Below are 20,397 nucleotides of genomic sequence, written 5' to 3'. Positions count from 1 at the left end.
GTAAGAAATAAAGGAGATTTTATTGGCCCTTGACACATAAATCATCGACTTGGGAGGGATACATATGTAATTTTATCTGAAATATTTGGGAAGGTCGGGAAGTCGCGAGTTCCTAGGGACGAGGAGAAGGGTGGAAGTCGTCGAAGAATGGGAAGAACCAGCGCCGCCATGGCGGTCTTTCTCTTTCTCCTCCTCTCCTTGTTCTCGATCCTCCAACTTGTCTCTTCATCGCCGGAGATTCGAGTCCTCAGCGCGGAGAGAAGGGTGAGATCTCCCGGCACGGAGAAAAGAAATTTCCGTCCAACTTTTCTTTTCTTCTTCTCCTTTATTTTCGTTGCTTGGTTGGCTCGTCTTGTGTAGATCCATGGATTCCTTTAGATCTAACTGTTGTTGCACTCGGCGCTGTTTGCAGATCGACGTCACCGCTCCCATCACAAGGGTTTTCTTGACTTTGAAGGTACATCTTTCAGGATTTCTTTTTGATTCTACTTAATTTGACCATTTGATGATGTCTTATGATCGTACGTTATCTAGTACAATGTTTTCCTACTCAAATTGAAACTGCTTTCTTTCATCTCCCCAGTGTTGGATTGAAGGGGAAAAAAAAGATTATTTTGTGGGTTCCGTTTTCTTCTTGACGCTAAGACCAACTTTATTCCGTAAATTACTGCTGATGCAACACTATATTGTTTTCCTCACTGATAGTCTTTTAGATTGGTGTTCCGTGATGTATAGTGTCCATGAAACTTGTTTAGGTGGAAAATGCTGGCACATCTGAAGTTTCGGAAGTTCTTGTTGCTTTCGCACCTACTGAAGCTGAACATTTAGCAATACTAAAAGCATCTGTAGCTGAAGGGAAACGCAAAAAGAAGACCTATGTGCCTCTCTCGGTGAATCCAAGTGAATCTCCAAATGCACCAAATGGTGCTCAGCTCTACTCTGTTTCATTACGTAGTCCTTTGAAGTCTGGTGAGGCAACAACAGTGGAGGTGCTTTATGTGCTAACTCATTTGCTTGAGCCCTTCCCAGCAGAGATTAGCCAATCAGAACCACAGCTTGTGTACTACCGTGATAGTGCAACTCTACTGTCACCTTATCAGATCGTGGAGCAGATTACGAGTATTAAGACTCCCAGTAACAAAGTGGAATCTTTTACAAGAGTGGACCCAACTACTCGTGTTGGTTCTGAGCTAAGATATGGCCCTTACCATGATCATGGACCATATTCATACTCTCCAGTAATTGTGCATTTCGAGAATAACAATCCCTTTGCAGTTGTTGAAGAACTTGTTCGTGAGATTGAAATTTCGCACTGGGGAAGCCTTCAGATAAGGGATCATTACAAATTAAAACATGCTGGAGCACGACACAAAGGAGTTTTTTCAAGGTTAGTTCAGGAAATCTTAAGAATCATAGTCCCTATACTGTGTGACTCTAGTTATAGATGTGAATTTATATGCACATATTATACGTCTTAAATTTATGCAGATTATCCAATTTTGCTCCCAAAATGCTTTTATATCCGATATCATTTTCTGCTTTTGATTTTCTTGTAGGCCTTGTTCGATTTACATTAATCTCATGTTTCTCTGATTGTCTTGAATTGGTAAAGACATTCTTGTCACTATATTCATTTAGTCAATATAACAAATGGTGCCACGTTCTTTTTGAAGGGCCTCAACTAATGGTTTGGTATCAGATATTGAGGAGTAATCTGTAATGTCCTTGTATTATCAGAAACAGAACATTATTTTAACCTCCACTTATGAACATGGCTTTACTTATGTGTACCATAATTTTCAAAACAGAATACCAATCTTGTTTAACCTCCACATTGATTTTGTTGAGAACAGAAAGATCCGAATTCTAAGACGAGGAAATGCTGAATATTTTCCATCTTAATGGTTTTTTTTCGTTGAACTAAATAATTTGTCAACATATCGCTTTTTTAATTGAGAAAATTGGCTGCTGGATTTGTCTTCTTATTACCATCTCTTTGTCTCTCTTCTCCTCTACTCCTTCGATCCTCTAAACCCAAAGTCGCATTTGGCTACTTTGCTGCCCTATTTTTATATCTCCTGAAAATTAGTAGTAGTCAAAATCTATAGTGACCTGCATAAATCCAAGTTGAAGAGAACTTGGCAGGAATCTTGGAAGTTGAGAACTGCTATTGCTTTGCAGCAGCAATACCAACCTCTTTTTGAGTTTGTATAGTCCGAGATATAATTGGAAACACATGTAGAGCCCTGCTACATCTTCTACTCTACTTATTTGCAATGATATCTCATATGATGATGGATATATTTCAGTATATAAGGTATAGCTTGCTCAAGAATGCAGCTCATATACTGAAATATGGACTAGGAAGTAGGAACAAAATATATAATGTATATAATGAAGCAAATTGAGATGAGAACTCCTTGATATTAAAGTAATATATGACATCTTTGCTTGTAAAGCAATATGTAAGCCTTATGTCCCAAATATTAGATAGCTTATGGTGTATAAATTATGAATTTTATATTTTCCTTTACTTAGAACCATCTATAGTTTAGAACATAATATGCAGTAATACTTCGTAGTTCGTTCTATAGGACCTGATAAGAAGACCTGATAATATGTGGTAATACTTCGTTCTATAGTCCCCAATCCTATAGGACTAGAACCAACTTACAACTAACATAAACTCCAAAAAAGAAGACCCGATAAGAATTTTATTTAGAACTGCATATGAAACTCACATCATGATTTGCCAAATTTATCGATCTATGCCATTTGATGCCTCACTCTTATCACCCAAAATAATTTAAGAGCTAGTTGGAATCACTCGCTTTTGGGGATACTTGCCGTTGGTATTTTTAAAAGTGTTAGGCGCTAAATGTGCGGCCTAGGTTCCATTCACTATCAGGTGCTAGACAGTTGTCTAGTTGATAGGATATGAGCCTCCTATGATGATTATCTGTAATTTGAAGAGATTCGGCCTCCTAAGTATGAAAGAGGGAGAAATGAGATATTTTACCAATAATGAATCTGTGCAATAAATTTAGAGGAACTTTCTATGTAGCTTATTGATTGGTCTGTTAGTAATTTTTTATTCATTATACTGTTGGAAGTGGTTATATTGATAGTGTTGTATGCGGTCTTATTGATTTCTATCATTTCTTTATTTATGGTTTAAATTGGCTACTCAAGGACATGCCTATATTATTGTAAAAGGTTTTTAAGATGCTTAGTGCTTGTTAGCTGATATTCTTACCAAACATTCTTGCTAGGCTTGAATATCAATTTAAGCAATCAGTCAGCGGTGTTGCTTCCTTTAGGCACCTTCTTATGAAGCTGCCCCCCCGAGTTCATTCAGTATACTATCGTGATGAGATTGGAAACATCTCATCATCTCATTTGCACATCGATTCCCAGAAGGTACTTGTTAAAACTTAACGCAAAATATTTTCTTCAAAAATTTCATTTGCATAGTGATTGGCATGTCCGATGCTGAGTATGAGCACCATGCATGTTACTGCTGATCCAATGCAAGTTACATTGGCACAGTTATTAAAATGATTGGTTTAATGTGACACTGTCTGAAGTTGTGTTAGCCTTCCAGTTTTTGACATGTTTAGTGTGTTAACCATCAGCATGGTCTTAGCATGATAGTTGATGCAATACTGATACATGGCCAACACATCCAGTCGTCACTTTTGACTGACTTCTAATCTGTCATTTGATAAAGTTAGATATGCCTCTAAACTAAAATGGCATTAATTTACTAAGATTTGCATATGTTGCCTGCTCAGAATTTTAACGAGTAATTGCATTCCATCTTTAAAAATCCTTAGTTATATAAATAAGTATGCAGGGTATCTGATACAATTTCTTGATGGTTTGCTTTATGCTACATGCTAACATATCTTTTTCATGTGCATTTTTCAGTCGGAACTAGAAATAGAACCTAGGTACCCATTATTTGGAGGGTGGAAGGCCACTTTCACCATTGGTTATGGGCTGCCATTGCAAGATTTCCTGTTTGAATCACATGATGGCCGGCGTTACCTCAACTTCAGTTTTGGATGCCCTCTTATTGAAACAATGGTTGATGATCTAACAGTTAAAGTAAGTCTTATATAACAATGGTTGATGATCCTATGAGTGTCCAAGTATCATGTCTAATGCATACTTGATATGTACTTGATATGGATATGACAAGCAAGTTAAAGTATCCTTGTCTTAATTGTGGAATAAGAAATGGCAAAATTTTTGTAGCAAAGTTACTTGATTGGGTTTCTTGTTATAGGAAGTTCATTTTTAATTATATTTAATTACAAATATTAGGAAACTAGATTTTGAGAAAAAAATTGCTTTCGCAGACTTTGTGAAAGAAAAATTATTTTTCTGTATTGCTGCAGGTCATTCTTCCTGAAGGATCAAGAAACCCTACAGCTGCAGTTCCCTTCCCAGTGGATCAGCATCTTGAGGTAATTATATCTACTCTGACATACTCTAAATAGGCAACCTTGATAAGTTAGGTTAAGTATATCTTGTTTGGACAATGTTCATAGTCTCCTAGATAAGGGTTAATTATGAATGCTTCACCTGGGGAGATCCTTTATGCAAAAAAAAATTTCTGTTATTTTCTGTTTATGCAAGAAAATTTATATGACCTGATACAGGTGCACCAGCATAGGGTATATTAGATTTTCCTGTTTTAGGTAGCTGCTTTGTGTTATAGTTGATTAATATGTCCATGCTAATTTGGGCTAGTTCCTCTTGAGATGTTTGTGGGCAAAATTATTTGAAAGACCTTTTTCATTCAGAATTTGTGATTTGATGTTCTATTCATGTAGTGAGAATACGCATCTTTTCTTTGAAAATAAATTATTTAAACTTCTGTGAAATGTTTAATTTGCTTATAGATAGTCAGGCATTTTCTCATGCAACTTAGTGTAAAAGACCTTGGCATTTTACATGAATAAGTGGTCTTAATCAACCAAAGTAGATTCTTCAATTCATTCTTGATAGGTAGCAACTAAATATACAAAATGCATCTATCAACTAAATATATATAATGCATTCACTTTGCAATTACTTTGTTTGATCAAGTTATATATTATTCTTAGAAGTTAATGATCCCACGATTTTTTATTGCAAAGTGAATATATCTTGAATATCCAGAGGCTGTGTGACTTGGACTAATCATGCTGTCAAAATGAGATAATTATCATGCAATTTCAATACGCTTTATGACTGCTGGATACAATTTTTATCAAAAAGTTAGATACTTAGTGTTCTCTTAAATTATGGAACTAAGGATCACCCTATGTGATCCATTGGAAGTGAAGCATCTTTGTTTAAGAGGCTTTTATTAACATTTTCTAGGATTTGAATGTTGTTGCAACATTGAAACATGTGTCATATATGTAAATAGTTTCTCTTGAACATTCCCAACTCCTTATTTGCTTCTTGACAACATGCATTGTTCAGAAGACCTTTCAGTATCTAACCATTTAACTCGTTTATCACAACTTTTTGTTCATACTTTATGCCCTAATTATCACCCATGCATGTCCATAATGTGCTGGCATGAGAAAATTATACAACATGACCAGCACTAGCATGACGCACACGAGATCTGCACTACATAACACAAGCTAGAAGTGTGCAAAAGGGCACATTTTATTAATCAGCATGGCCCAGATCCTTGTGCCAATACCACGTCAGCACGATACAGCAGGGCTCATAACTCCTCAAAACTCAAAATTATGATAATTTGTATATATCATCTGTGGTACAAAACTATGAATAAACATGAATCAATAAAACACAGTTGCTGCTATTGAGAGATCTGAAAATTCTATAGTGAATTGATAATCTATTATACAACTAATTGTCTTTCCTGTTATGCCTGCGATTGCCTTCTGACCAGAATGAGAATTTATTTGTTCCATTATGCAGATGACTTATTCATATCTTGATGTTGTTGGGAGGACGACGGTAGTTCTCCAGAAGAAAAATGTGGTGCCAGAGCATAACACCCCTTTCCAGGTAGTTCTTCTCATTTTAGTGAAATTGATGCTTTCAATACATTTCATTTTACTCAAGGCCCTGTGTTCTTGTTATGCATATGCCTTGACATAAACATAACAAGGACACAGAAAGTACTGATGTTGAAAAATAAGTACTTGACTGACACAGGAACTGGAATTAATTTATTCATCTTGACTGTCCTTTTGCTGCAGGTCTACTATGATTTCAACCCAGTTTTCATGTTTGCAGAACCCTTGATGTTGATATCTGCTGTTTTCTTGTTTTTCGTTGCATGTATCGCTTATGTTCATGTTGATCTATCCATTGGGAAATCTTCATAGACAATCTCAGAAGATAGACAATTACAAGTTATTAGCACCTTAGATTATAAAACCAAATGCTTCAAGGTACAAGACCCACCCTCGTTATATTATTTTGGTGGCTTTTTGAAGATTCTTCTCAATTGAATTTAAGCCCTTTGTAGCATAGTTGTCACTGACAATTTTGGCTGTTATGGATGGCATCTCATATATTAGTAGTAATATTTGGATTTTGGTTGCTATATTTTTACAGCTATTATTCCCTATGCATGAAAGCTTTAAGACATATTATAGCTACTGACGTGTTGCTGGGGTTATCATCATTACATCATTTGTGACTTACATATTTGGGTGTTGAAGTATCAGACATGAAAAATAAATTTGTTAGCTTGTTAGTTTACAAGTCTTAAAAAGAAAAAAGTGGAAAGAAACTGATAAATGGAAGAAAAGAATCATGATATGCTTGTGCATTCATAAATTTTGTTTGATACTATATAAAATAACGAGCATATGACAATTTTGTCTATTGCAACAAAAATAATCTTCATATGGTTCACATATGGTCAGAGAACTTATGTTGGAACTCCTATAGATATGATGCTGGTTCTATAGTGGAAATAACCAGGTATATTCTTGATGGAGCAATAATTAGTGCAAAGACAACAAGAGGTTGCAATTTGCAAAGCCTAAACATAATTCCATTTGCTCTATGTAGTGTGGATCTTTCTAGCAAATAGACAAGCTGCTTAATAACCTCGATGGCTGCATGTTCTTGGGCCAAACTATAATCGAGAAGCTCTAGTGTTGAACTGATCAGTAATCAAATTAAAGAGCATGAAAAAAGGGCACTGGAATTTGACCTCCTGCAGACCAAGGAGGCAAAGATAAACTATCAAGAACTGGAAGGGTACATGTCTAACTTATACATCTCATAACGGATAATAATTATTTGACAGGGTGATATGGGTATCTAATGATAAGGGACAATCTAGTATTCAGGATATTTTTGAGAGGCTCTCTGGTGCTATAGCTTTTCCACTTCTGGATATGAGACCTGGTAACATGGCCGACTTAAGATTACTTTCATGAGAACTATAACTAAACCATCCATTATTTCCAAGGATCAGCTTGATTGTGTAATACAAATAGAGCAGTCCAGTCAGCTTTGTATCTTTTATGTCAGTACAGATCATCACTTGTTCCTACATCATCTTATGTAGCTGACATCAGAAGCTGTGAAGGTCATCATATGCTGTGTTAGAGCCATGGTTTTGAAGTTTTGTATGAACTCATTGTCTGGATCTTACTAGGTTGGAAGTGTGTAACCTTCCAAGTGTCATTCATCATTTGATTAGGTGTTTTTTCAAGGGGTAATAGAATCAATGCAATTATGAAGTGGATGAACAGAGAACTGTTATTGCAGAGCTTCTCCACATTGCTTTTCTTGTTGTGATTAACATATCCGAATTTGGATCTGAAGTATTGCATCAACTAAGTAGTTTGGTTGCTTGCACTCTTTTACTCCATTTGTATGAAATTTTTTGTTTGTTTTGTTGCATCTAGGAGTCCATATTCATTTTAGGCTATTGAAGTTTCTGCTATTATGGGCACTCTCATACAACCACTGCAATTACTAGGTTTCAGATGCAAGAGAGGCAACTAAACATCTGATTCATCTCATATTTTTTGTGAAATGTCTTGGTTCACAATTGCAAATTTCCTGCTTGTGTCTAACCAAATAACCCCTAAATACTTCACTGCTAAACTCATTTAGTGTTATTTTGTTTTTTCAAAAAAAAATTAAGATGAATGATTCTGCAAGTTTAGAAAAAGGCCCCATACTTTTTTTATTTTTCCCCTCTTAGGGTACCATTTGATTAGTATGGAAATTTGGTTTTCCCACTGTTAAATTTTTGGATTGTGGTAATATTATTATTTATTACCACTCCAATCATGTAGCCAAAATTTCATTTTGCACCCTTCAGGAATTGATCCTGATTACCAGAGATATTATCCATTTTAGAACCCTTCTCCCTATGAAGAAGATAGATGGCATTTTCAAGCTATATTAGTCTAAAATTGAAGTGTTTGCTAAGAAAATGTTGAGGAGAAATGTCGAGGAAATAAATAAACCCTAATAATTAGAAAAGTCGGTCACTACGACATCGTCCTATCAGTGTAATTAGATGGCTATTCATCTATCTCAAACTCACAATGAAAACATGTCTAACATAGGATTTTAGTATGTCTTAAGGTTGGGTCAAGAGGGTCTCTTTAAGACCTTTTTCTTACTATATTGGAAGGTCCTATGAATTATTTGCATTGTTGTGATCGTCATTATATGTCTCGTGTTTCATATTACTACTCCATATGAATCAAACTAGTGGACTTAATAGCATATATACCCTTTCAATGAATGCTGACAGTTCTCAATGGAACAAAGAATTATGCTGTTATGATTGGATAGCTACGCATCTATGCTCAGATTAAATGACCTCAGAATCAAGTCAAGCGAGTATGATATTTTTCTCGAATAATTAAAAGCACCATATCATCGATTTCCTCTTTCTGATTGCAAGATGAAGACGACAAATGCTTCAGCTCAATAGTATTTGCTACAGCATAACCATTTGGGTTTTCCATCATCTCAAGAAACATATCATCTTCCTCGCACTCCCGACAGTGGCAACCAACAACTACCAACCCATGCATTCATAACCTGTCCAGAGAAGGACTAATTCCCCAAGTAAACCTTTCCTCACATGAATCCAAAACACACCCAAGCAACAACTTTGAAGTCTCCTCGAGATGTGTCATGATGTGCCAACTCTGCGTCATTCTCAAGGAATCCAAATGACACACCACCAACTGTCTCTCTCTCTCTCTCTCTCTCTTTTCTGTGGACCCAAAGCGTTTTCCTTGACTAAAAAAAGTCTTCAGATTACAGGTTGCCCACCTTCTCATACTTGTCTTCGATGAGGCCTACGACAGGGAGGCTTGCCATGGTTGAAGTACAGCAAGTTGTATAGGGTTTTTGTTTCCCCGTAATAACATCTTCTCATAATTTATGTGCCGCATGTCACTGTCATCGGAGAATATGAGCTTTAATTCCTCTCCTTTCTCTAATGAATTTAATCAGACAACTGCTGCTTTAGTTTTGCGTATTATGTTGATGAAAGCAGCCTTCTTTTAGTACAGCAACTTCACATAAGGTTTAACTAAGAAGATTCATGTAATATCTATTCTTCTTCTGGATTTGCACTCGAAAGGATATCTATGTTAAAGCATCTATTAGATTAGACATTTGAGATTTGTGATCACTCCTTCACATATATGTATAGTAAGAAACCTACACCTGAAGAATCAAGGTTTGAAGAAGGAAGAGTTGCTGAACAAAATGCTATGACAGGAAGGGGGTGATGGGATGGAAAACAGAGCATACGAATCCATATCGGGGGCAGGTTTTGCTGGCCAGACATGTTGACAAATCAAGTGCTTCCATTAGAGTTGGTCAAGAAAAGCTTGCCCTCGTCACCACCAACCTTCCTGTGGCCATATTAAAACCAGGTTTCTTCATATGACTTCCTTCCTCGAGTCACTCTGCTTCCCCTAACTCGACCAATCCAACTCTGTTACTTGCAAATCTGAAGCTTCTACCTCTTGACCGGTATACATTGCGGAAATATCAATATAGATTACTGTGGTCAATTGTTCATGAGAAGAAAACAGCTGCCATTTAGCAATGGTAAGACTTTTGAGGCAGTCATGAAGAACACCGCATGAGCACCACTAACTTGAATGAATGATTCGTGGGTGTCTGCATCAGATGCTCCCAATGGCTTTCCATAAGCAAATCCAATCGCATTCTTTTTGCGTGGAGCAAAAATTATTGGCATTTTTTCTATATATATATATATATATATATATATATATATATATATATATATATCCTCGAGTTTTAATAATAGGATGAATTCCTCAGAAAAAATATTATTATTATTATTTTTTGTGGCAGAGGACTCATTTTCTTTGAATTTATTGTATATTTTGAGGGAAATTTTAGTATCATAAAAAAACGTGAAGTTTAGAAAAAAAAAAAAGGGGGGGGGGGGGATTTTTTTTGGAAGAATTTGCCCATATTGATATTCTAATTTTTTTACAAAAGGAAAATTAGATTCTATTACCAATCACCTCTCCAATCACAAGAAATCAAAATCTTTGACTCAAGAAAACCGGTACAACAGTTGACCCATCCAAAATTCGTTGTTATATTAATGATTTTAATCCCAATATGTTTTCGACTCCAATCCCGCCGAAATCCCGTCTTATTTATGTCATCAAAAGCCAATAGGGTAAATAGAAAGATTGGTGAGATGAAAAGTGTCGAGGGAGAGGAATTATATATAGATTAATGTGAGAGAGAAGCGCGAGGAATTCCGGCTTCTCAAGGATCGCCCGCGTCGATGTCAGAGCTGGTAATCCTATTTCCCATCTCTCTCTCTCTACCTTCTTCTGCTACATGCCGAAGGCAGAGTCTCACCTTACTCGTTGCCGTATAGTATATTGGTAGCGCCAACCTGTTGCTGTTGAGGCCGCGTAAAGCTGACCGCTTCCTCGTCTCCTTCTACTCCTTCTCGTACTGGTAGAGGAAGAAAGCGAACGGCACAAGCGACGCATCCTTTCGTCTCAGAGAAACTAGCAAATTTATTTCTTTCCGTCTTCGGATCGACGCTTTGAAGCGACGGATCCGAGGAAGGAGGAGGAAGAGGAATTCCGATGGGCAGTAGCTCGGAAGGAGAGGGGCGAGGGAGGATGGAGGGGTGGCTGTACCTCTTCCGGTCGAACCGGCTCGGGCTGCAGTACTCGCGCAAGCGCTACTTCGTCCTCGACCATCGTGACAACTCTCTCAATTGCTACCGAGCCGCGCCCACCGCCTCTACGCAGGTGGTGGCTCTTCCTCTGCCGTCACTTACCTTTTGTTCTATGTTTTCGTGGAGCAAAACGTGTGCTTGAATATATTGGGAATATAGGAGAATTTTGGGATTCGTATAGCGATTATACTACTGATTCTTGAGATGCATATATAGATCGTAATATGGATTTCATTTAGGTAGTTTGATGCGATTTTTTTCAGTTCTTTGATACGAAGGGGAAATGGTGGGACGTGGAACATCACAGAAGAGCAATGGAGTGATTAAAGCACGTTTGATACTGATATGGGGAACTAGTTTATGGAATGGAGTCCATGTTTGAATGGGTTGTTAATTTTGTTCCAATAACAAGTTTTGTAGTGTGGAATTGTTTTTTTGCTGAAGAAAAACTAGGGATTTGGGGAACTGGTTTAGTCCTCCAGGTGATGGAGAAATCAGCAAAGAAATTGCTAATGACGTAATTGCTGAGTTTTAATTTTAAACACCCAATGAAAGAAAACCCTCATTAAGAAAAAAAACTTGAAGATTTATGGGATTTTACTGAGGCATTTAAGCGTTGCTAGTTTGTCAGCTTTGATGTGCACCCTTCTCATTACATCTGACCTGTCCAGATGTATCCTGTACTGGTTTGGGAGAGGAGAAGTTGAAAAGTTCAAAAGAGTAGGAAGATCAAAGGAAACTATTAATCTACTTGGGTCACATGTTGTTCCAAAACATGGCCAAATTCATGTTCCTAGAGATCGGCTGTAACATTTGCGAATGAATTATGGAGAGCCATCAAGTGCAGTGATAGTGAGGGAGATTGAAAATTGGGGTGGTTGATACAAATATTCCTGTGATTCTCGTGTCTCTACTGATTTTTATGAAAATTTTAATCACTTACCAAAAGTGAAGAATTTGTTTAGCATATTTATAGTTTTCCACAATATTTGCAACTATCCAACTGAAAGTTTGTTTGAATTTAGACACAGAATAGATAATATTAAAAGACAAATATAATGTCTTGGAGGTCCAACTTTGTGAAAACAAACACTGAGCACCCTGAGGTATGTTGATATTGTATGACAATAACACGAGTTTTAAATTAAGTTAAAAGGCATGAATACACCACTGATGTAGATAATCATTTATTCTATTTAATGGAAACAAAGGGTAACCAAATGTACAAAGCTCCTGTCAATGTGGCGTGTGGGGATAGTTGGTGTAAAAAACCGGCATTTGTGCCATATAAGGTCGCTCCCTTGTAACCTTGGTTGATCTGAAGACAGGGGTGAGAATGTGTACATTAGATGCAAAATATATGGCAGGGGTAAGCTGCATTAACATCTTATAATGGTAAATATAGTAGCATGTCCCTCATAACTCATGATCAGCCACCAGAATATCAACATCAAAATCAATTTGTTGTTTCTGTTAATCATTTTTTTTCTCTATTAGCACACCAAGATGTTAATGAACATAAAAGTAAAGCAAAAAAGTTCTCTTTCGGCCCAAAAAGAACATAAAAGTTATCTTACATTTTAGCCAGGTAATGGAAGATACTAATATCATGATGTTTTTATACTTTCATTAGATGAAGCCAAATTAAGTACATTCTAATTTTTTGAGAGTAATTAGTGACCACTGCTAACATGTGCATAAATATTGTTCTTTCAGGTTCCTGTAAGATGTGCACAAATTGATTCTTGCATCCGTGTAAATGACAATGGGAGAGAAAATATCAAGGGGAATGTGAGAATACTATCAAAATACAGAAAGTAGCTTTTCTTAGACTATTATCCTGCTACTTAATTTGGAAAGTTAATGCCAACATACAGGTTTTCTTTCTTTTTACCTTGTACAACACTTCCAATCACAGCAATCAGCTTAAGGTAAAGGCTTCCAAATTATAGAAAATTTCTGATGTCAGGAATTATGTTGCCTGGACAATTTAAATATTGTAGTCCTGAAATTTGTCTCTGCAGTTGGGTGCTAGAAGTTCTGAAGAAGCAGCTAGATGGATAAGCTCCTTGATAGAAGCAACATTGAAGGTTTTGATTCTCTACAATACTTCAGCGAGTATCTCTGAATGGAATTAATTGACACTGGTTATTTACCTGTAGGTGTGCCCCACAAAAGAAGATAACACTGTGGCTTGTTCAAAAAGAAGATGGCCATCTCTGAGGTTGATTATTGTTGTAAATTGATTTATTTTCTTTGGTTGATTATCGTTGTGCTTAATCTATTGTATCTTAATATCTGAGTTGGAAAGACAAGGTTTACTCTGGCATATGATGTTTCTCTATGATGCTTATACTTTGGATACTTTTACATTACAGGTTGAGTAGGAGACGAAGTCACATGCATTCATTTGGTGAGCATATTTATTCTCATCTTTTCCAGATGACACTAGTAGTGTTCTAATCATGATTGATAATGGAAGAGTCCAAGCCTTAACTTCAGCTTTCAGTTCAAGTTCTTATGATTAATATGCGTTTCTGAAATATGCATCCCAAGAAAATGACTATTCTTGTACTGTTCTTTAGTATCTTGATACTTCTAAATTTGGTTGCTTAATTTTCCCTTTCTCACAGAAGTTTGTCTAATTGTTGCTAGATATGAATGCTATCTCATCTATGCAAATGAATCAAATAACATCTGATGTTGTAGCACCTTCTTCGTGGACAATTTTTGGCTGCAATAATGGTACATTCTATTAAATTTGTTTGAACATTTTTGCTTATTTTAATATTATAATTATTTCATAGAGTTTGTGCAGGATTACGATTATTTAAAGAGGTGAAGGATGATGATTTTCTTGGAGAGGTAGTCATCAAATTTGGCTGATGATCCCTTGCATTAAATATATTGTTTTATAAATTGATTATGCTTCTTTCCTCAGCATTGGGATGACCATCCAGCTATAATGGCTATAGGTGTTGTTGATGCAACTCCCGAGGCCATTTTCTGGGCAGTTATGTCTCTTGGTCCATCAAGATCAGAGTGAGTTTATGTCATCTGTTGCCTTCAGAGGAATCAATTTAAGATGTTGAAATGACAAGCACAAGACACCTTGGACATAATTCTTGATTAGAAATCTTTGGCACATCCACAGCAATGTTGGAAATGTCTAAGTAAAAACATGAATAAATGGAACACACTGGAGACAACTTGCTATGAACTACATGCATGGTAAACTTAGTGCTGTAATCTGTTGATATCTTCTCCTGCTAAATGGGTTGGTATGGATGTTTCTTGCAGGTGGGACTTCTGTTTTGATCGTGGCAGTGTAATAGAACATCTTGATGGGCATACAGACATTATTCACAAGAAATTGCGTGGTGATTGGCTACCTTGGTCAGATTCCATTCAAATTTAGATCTTTTATTGTTGATCATCTTCATTCTACTATTATTTCCATACTGGTTCTTAATAGATCTTGACTAAACATTTAGCTTGTAGGGGTATGAAACCAAGAGATTTATTGGCACGACGTTATTGGAGGAGGGAAGAGGATGGAACGTATGGTAATACCAGAGAATTCATTATTTTCTCCTCTCATCATAGAGCTTTACAATGGCCTAAAACTACTTTGCGCCTTTTGTACAGTAATTCTTTACCACTCTGTGTTCCACCGAAAATGTCGACCTCAGAAAGGATATACACGTGCCTGCCTTAAAAGTAATGTATGCTTAGAATTTGTCGGTGAAGTTTGCTTATCTATTTGTCAGATATGCAAACTTAAGATGATTGTATAATGACTTATTTCCACTATTTGTAGGTGGGGGGTACGTGATATCTCCTATAAACCAAGGAAAAGAATCAGTAGTTAAACACATGCTTGCTATTGATTGGAAATTTTGGTTGCCTTACATATTCACCTCTTCTGCAAAAAATATTACTATCAGGATGCTAGAGAGAGTTGCAGGTATCATTCATTCTATCGACTGAAGATTTGCTCTTCAGTTTTTTTTCATCAATATTCTTGTGCTTTAGACATGTCATAATGCTGACAATTACTTAACATTGTTACTTTGCAGCATTAAGGGAGATGTTTCATGCAAAACTGGGAAAATGCCCAAGCTCTGATGTCTCAATGGAAGAACAAAAGAGAGATATCAGTTTGTCACTGACTGAAGATGTAGAAGGGAATGTGGAATTGCCAGTTGAGAATAGAAAGAGTGAAGAACGAACAGAAGGGTCCCAGGAATCTGATACAAAACCTGCTAGCATGAGTGGATCATTCCTCGAATTGAATGATGCTGCTGATGAATTTTTTGATTTTCCAGATGAACCAGAATATGATAAACAGGAGGATACATGGCCTTCGGATTCACAATTGCAGTCTCAGGTAGATCATTGCTATTATCCTCAAATTTTCCTCAGCTTTTTGGAAAATGAAACATTTTTTTTTATAAGAAGACTTTACAAGTATTTTGTTTTATCTTGAAAACCTAATATTTTACTAACATTATTGCCTGACAATTTAACTAAAACTAATAGACCGTTTATCAGAAATTTGGAAGTAAGTTCCCTTAAATGAGTTCACACAGATTAGTGCAATAAAGGTCCACATTTCACACAGAAACCAAGAATAGCAGACAAGGGGTCAGAAGTGAGGTCCATTCAATCTAGTTGTTACAAAGAGACGGAAAGATTTAAAAAAAAAGAACAAGTTTGCATTATATAACAAAAGGGATATCTCATTTTATCCAAATTTTAACCATGTTGAGTTGTGTTCATCTTATCAGTCAATTAAACATTCTTGTTACATGTTAGCTTTGTTGGTTAATATGACTAATGCAGAACCTTCAGCAGCCTAAGCTGTCAACGGCTGCAGTTCTTATGAAAAGGTTGCAGGGCCTTGCAGGTAATTTTGACAAATTCTCACAGCTTTTAATATCTAACAAAATATAATGAATCTTAGTCAATTGCATCTCATTTATATACCTTTAATTACTTTTCACTTGGCCTTATGCAGTTCAAAGGAGAGGTTACATGGACTTGCAAGATGCTCCAATAGGAGATGCAGCATCATGTAGTTATGGGTCCACACTACAAAAGGACTCCAGCTTTTCACTTCCTTGTAGTTGGGCAAGTGCAGATCCATCAACATTCTTGATTCGTGGTAGAACCTATTTACAAGACCATAAAAAGGTACTAATTGCTACTTGAAGACATCTATTATCATAATATTATATCTATGCCAAGAAAAAATGGTTCTTTTTCATTCTTCTAGTGAGATATCTCTAAATTGTCAAATTAAAAATTTTAGTCATATAGCAACTTCTTTAGGTAAACACATCACAAGCCAATACAATCTAATGTTATGTAACTTGTAAGATGACTTAGTTCAATTCCATCATTTTTTTCACTAGTGTTAATTTTGGGTGCATTTGTTAATTCGTCTTCAAACAGATTGCTGTCAATGATACATTGATGAAAATGGTAGCTGCTGATTGGCTAAAGTCTGATAAACGTGAAGACGACCTCGGTGGTCGCCCTGGGAGCATTGTGCAGGTGATTGACATGTTTATACTTGATGTGCAATTAAAGAAATGATTTCCACTACCTGTATAACCACAGGAGTTTCAAATATTGCAGAAATATGCAGCACAAGGTGGCAGGGAGTTTTTCTTTATTGTGAACATACAGGTATGCTTTGCCATTCAAATCCTAGAACTGTGCACCTAGTTTCTCTAGTGAAACATATTACACTGAAGCTTCTTATCGAAATTCAAAATTCAGGTTCCAGGTTCAACCACATACAGCCTTGCTTTGTACTATATGACACATATACCAGTGGAAAGCATTCCACTGCTGAAGAAATTTGTCAGGGGAGATGATGCTTATAGGAATTCAAGGTTTAAGCTAATCCCACATATACCAAAGGTGTGTGCCATGTTTAAGTGTCGGTTAGTTCCTTGGCCGATTATTTGCACCTGCAATAATATGTTCTCCATTTGATATGTTTACAGGGATCCTGGATTGTAAAACAAAGTGTGGGTAAGAAAGCATGTTTGGTAGGCCGTGCACTGGAAATAAATTATTTTCATGGGACAAACTACTTGGAGGTAAACTCAGAAAGTCTTAAGAAATTGTTGTTTAGTATCATATGCTTTTGGTTGAACATAGAACAGACTGGGATTTTATGGTATGAGACTGTTGGCTGTCATACACCAAAGAAATGGTTGTGAGAAAAATCTAGTAAGATGGTCCACAACATGATAGGCTTTTTAGAGGTTGATGCTTTTTCTCTATGACTTATCATGGAAGTAAAACCAGAATTGTCTCATTACTGAAAAATCTTAAAATGAATTGGTGCTATTTTTAAGAAAATAAATCACAGACAAGGAAGTTGAGATACTTAGTTTATGATGTTTTTTAATTCGAGATTCCATTTTCCGAACACCCTGAAAAACCAGGCAAAACCTTTCTACTGTGACTTCCTATTCAGAATTCTCTGGTTTCCTTTCTCCTTTTTCTTCTTAGAAAAATTTATTCAGGTCACTAATTTATTACCAGTGGCAGTGCTTCCTTTCTCTTATTTCCTTTTTCATCTACCTTTCTAGAACATTTTTCAGTTTATGGACCTTAATTCTGAGATAGATGAACTTGGTTTAGATCAGAATTGAAATCTGTCATTACTCCTGAGGTTACACTAGATACTCTTTAAGTATTGTTTCTCATTTTCATTTTCATGATTCAATTTGTTGTCTTTTTGATCATATAACTTCACATTCCCTTGCTAACTGAGTGAACCAATATCCTTTCAGCATAGCTAATATTAGCACTATTAAAGTGTGTTGACTTCAAGAGTAAGCCAAGCCATGCTCAGTTTACACAGTAATTTGTGAGAACACAACCAAAGGAAGACCTAGCTGAACTATATTTTTGCAAGCTGATTGGTTCTACTCAGGGCCAGCTGCTATTTAACACCAGCTCTCACTTGTTTGATCTTAGATCGCATCACCAGTTTTGAAGTTGAAACAAGATTTAGGAAAACAAAATAATTTGTTAACAAAATAACGGTTGACAACATGGTCACCAGAAGGACGAAGAGATTCAGGAAACAATATGTAAACAGGAATCAGGAAACAAAAGCTTAAAAGCTGTTGAAAATGGATAGGAGGGACAGATAAAAAGTAAACAAGTAAATAAAATTTATTAATTAAAATGAGTTTATAACCATCAGCTTCTGGTCATATTTATCCTAATGCAATTCATATGGTAACTCTTTCATAGTCCATGACATTTGGAAATATGAGACAACCACTTGGTGAGGGAGAGAAAGAGAGAGAGTAACTGGAGGAACTACATTCAACCTAATGCTAATAGGAAATTGTTACAAACCACCAAAGATGAAATAGTTACAGATCACCAAAATTAGAGCTTGTTCATACTTCCAATTTGGTTCTAAAGGTGTTCTTGTGTTGATTGAATTCAACGCACATATAGCACATGATCACACAGTGCCATATGCAAAATTGAAGCCACATGTTTCTGGCATATGGAATACATCACTGCATAATTGTCATGTCCTTTTCACTATGGCAATGCCACTATGATTTGGATTTAACGAGAATGAAGTTTCCACATATGATATCGGTTTCCCAATTTGGTGCAAAGTGCAAAGCCTAGCACATTATGATTTACAGGTGTTCTTGTTTCTTTCTGATCCTACCATAAGATCATTCTGATATCTTTGCAATTTTCTTTTCTCTGAATTCCAGCTTGGCATTGATATTGGTTCCTCAACAGTTGCCAGGGGTGTTGTGAGTCTTGTACTGGGTTACCTGAGTAACCTTGTAATAGAGATGGCATTTCTAATTCAGGTACTAATCCAGCACTTTGTGCTATCAAATAAATATCTTTTTCCATAGTTTCATTCGGCTTCATATCAATGTAATCTCCTAGGCTTGGCATGCAACTATGCATCTTCACCAAGATTCCCCGTAGTCTAAAAGAGAATTTTTTAGATGTTTCCTTCATCATTATAAAACTATAAAACAAATCCATCAATTTGTGTTCATGATTGAGACCTTCCTGATGGAACTGTTTGTTATGTAGGGGAATTCAGAAGAAGAGCTCCCAGAGTTCCTCCTCGGAACTTGCCGTTTGAACCATCTTGATGCCTCTAAAGCAATCTCAATAAAACCATGGTAGTCCAAGGTAAAACACAATCATAAATTTTCAGAAGGAACTTTTGGTTGAATGACTAATATGATTATGTTTGGTGATGCAGGTTTATCTACCTAATTTGATTCTTTTCATGGTATAAATCTCAAATTGGGATGCAACACATTCAGGATAGGATTCTGAGGATAGTAGATGTAAAAAAACTTCATAATCTATTGTCATTACTCATCAATCCATTTTGTTTGATGAGCTTCATATTGTTTTTGATGAGTTTCCAATGTAAAAGCAGCAAGCTAAAATGGCTGCCAGGGCATGAAAAAAGATCATGTTATTTATAACCTTGATTTGGTTGAATTCTATGCCCTGAAGCAAATGATCCTCACCAGCTTCGCTGTTGTAAAATAATAATGTTTTTGGCATAGTCTGCAACACCAATTCAAGAGAAAAAAAAAAAGTTTAATTCCTTTTCAGGTGATCTTTGAAGTTTTTGTTCTGAAGCATTGTTTCCATCTATATTCATAAGCTATTATTTCCATCTATATTCTATAATAGGCTACAACAATATGCATACCATTTTGCTCAATCAAATCGTTGTTAAGTGAGAAGGAGCCAATATTTCTTGCATCAAGTTTTTTTTTTTTTAATATTTCAGAATTTATTTCTCCAAATTATGTCCACTGCATTACTGGGAAAGAATTACATCCACAAAGAAAATAGGCAAAAAGGAAACATGGTTTTATCTCACAGTAATTACCATCAAAATCATGTTGGAGTTGAATGAAGATAGATGTTAAATAGAGTGAAGGAATGAATTCAAGTGAAGCATAAAGCTGAAACTCCATGAGTAAAAAATAATCAAACCAAATACTTCTACATTAATAACTGTGATAATATAATCTAATTAGAAGGAAGGATTAATGATCCAAATCTATAATTAAATATCATATGCTTCATTACAGAGGAGTAGTGATTCATACAGTAATCAAAGCCAAAACTCAATGCCTCTA

At 36.0% G+C, this 20,397-nt stretch overlaps 2 protein-coding genes across 5 annotated transcripts; both read left to right on the top strand.

Annotated features, from left to right (window-relative positions):
• Window positions 1-72: 72 nt before the first annotated feature.
• On the top strand, window positions 73-6,585 carry LOC103978207 (dolichyl-diphosphooligosaccharide--protein glycosyltransferase subunit 1B). The gene is made up of 8 exons (XM_009393924.3): window positions 73-264; window positions 413-457; window positions 756-1,387; window positions 3,273-3,420; window positions 3,931-4,110; window positions 4,404-4,472; window positions 5,950-6,039; window positions 6,234-6,585. The coding sequence occupies exons 1-8, from the start codon at window positions 148-150 to the stop codon at window positions 6,360-6,362; spliced, it is 1,410 nt and encodes a 469-aa protein (XP_009392199.2). The 5' UTR covers window positions 73-147; the 3' UTR covers window positions 6,363-6,585.
• Window positions 6,586-10,679: 4,094 nt separating this feature from the next.
• LOC103978218 (protein ENHANCED DISEASE RESISTANCE 2) lies at window positions 10,680-19,860 on the top strand. Of its 4 annotated transcripts, none has more exons than XM_018822234.2 (24): window positions 10,680-10,816; window positions 10,901-11,285; window positions 12,929-13,003; window positions 13,090-13,143; window positions 13,237-13,302; window positions 13,375-13,436; window positions 13,591-13,625; window positions 13,868-13,957; window positions 14,031-14,077; window positions 14,154-14,254; window positions 14,513-14,592; window positions 14,707-14,778; window positions 14,861-14,932; window positions 15,033-15,179; window positions 15,292-15,602; window positions 16,058-16,121; window positions 16,233-16,408; window positions 16,670-16,771; window positions 16,856-16,906; window positions 17,000-17,143; window positions 17,230-17,325; window positions 18,985-19,086; window positions 19,322-19,423; window positions 19,497-19,860. In XM_018822234.2, the coding sequence occupies exons 2-23, from the start codon at window positions 11,118-11,120 to the stop codon at window positions 19,415-19,417; spliced, it is 2,211 nt and encodes a 736-aa protein (XP_018677779.2). In that variant the 5' UTR covers window positions 10,680-10,816; window positions 10,901-11,117; the 3' UTR covers window positions 19,418-19,423; window positions 19,497-19,860. The 4 variants fall into 4 exon arrangements, with proteins under 4 accessions (XP_018677779.2, XP_018677782.2, XP_018677775.2 ...); XM_018822237.2 differs by having other exon boundaries at window positions 14,513-14,608; window positions 14,714-14,778; window positions 16,070-16,121; XM_018822230.2 differs by having other exon boundaries at window positions 14,513-14,608; window positions 14,714-14,778; window positions 16,067-16,121.
• The last annotated feature ends 537 nt before the right edge of the window (window positions 19,861-20,397 follow it).

Source organism: Musa acuminata, chromosome BXJ3-1 (genome assembly GCF_036884655.1).
Source record: "Musa acuminata AAA Group cultivar baxijiao chromosome BXJ3-1, Cavendish_Baxijiao_AAA, whole genome shotgun sequence".
In the NCBI taxonomy this organism is placed as follows: Eukaryota; Viridiplantae; Streptophyta; class Magnoliopsida; order Zingiberales; family Musaceae; genus Musa; species Musa acuminata.
This window is presented reverse-complemented; position numbering and strand designations above follow the sequence as displayed.

Coding starts and splice junctions, on each gene's coding strand:
- LOC103978207 (XM_009393924.3), top strand. CDS start 148: ATGGGAAGAACCAGCGCCGCCATGGCGGTCTTTCTCTTTCTCCTCCTC. Junction 1,388..3,272: donor CACAAAGGAGTTTTTTCAAG/GTTAGTTCAGGA, acceptor CATTCTTGCTAG/GCTTGAATATCAATTTAAGC. Junction 4,473..5,949: donor CAGTGGATCAGCATCTTGAG/GTAATTATATCT, acceptor TCCATTATGCAG/ATGACTTATTCATATCTTGA.
- LOC103978218 (XM_018822224.2), top strand. CDS start 11,118: ATGGGCAGTAGCTCGGAAGGAGAGGGGCGAGGGAGGATGGAGGGGTGG. Junction 13,958..14,030: donor AATTTTTGGCTGCAATAATG/GTACATTCTATT, acceptor GAGTTTGTGCAG/GATTACGATTATTTAAAGAG. Junction 16,409..16,669: donor ATTTACAAGACCATAAAAAG/GTACTAATTGCT, acceptor GTCTTCAAACAG/ATTGCTGTCAATGATACATT.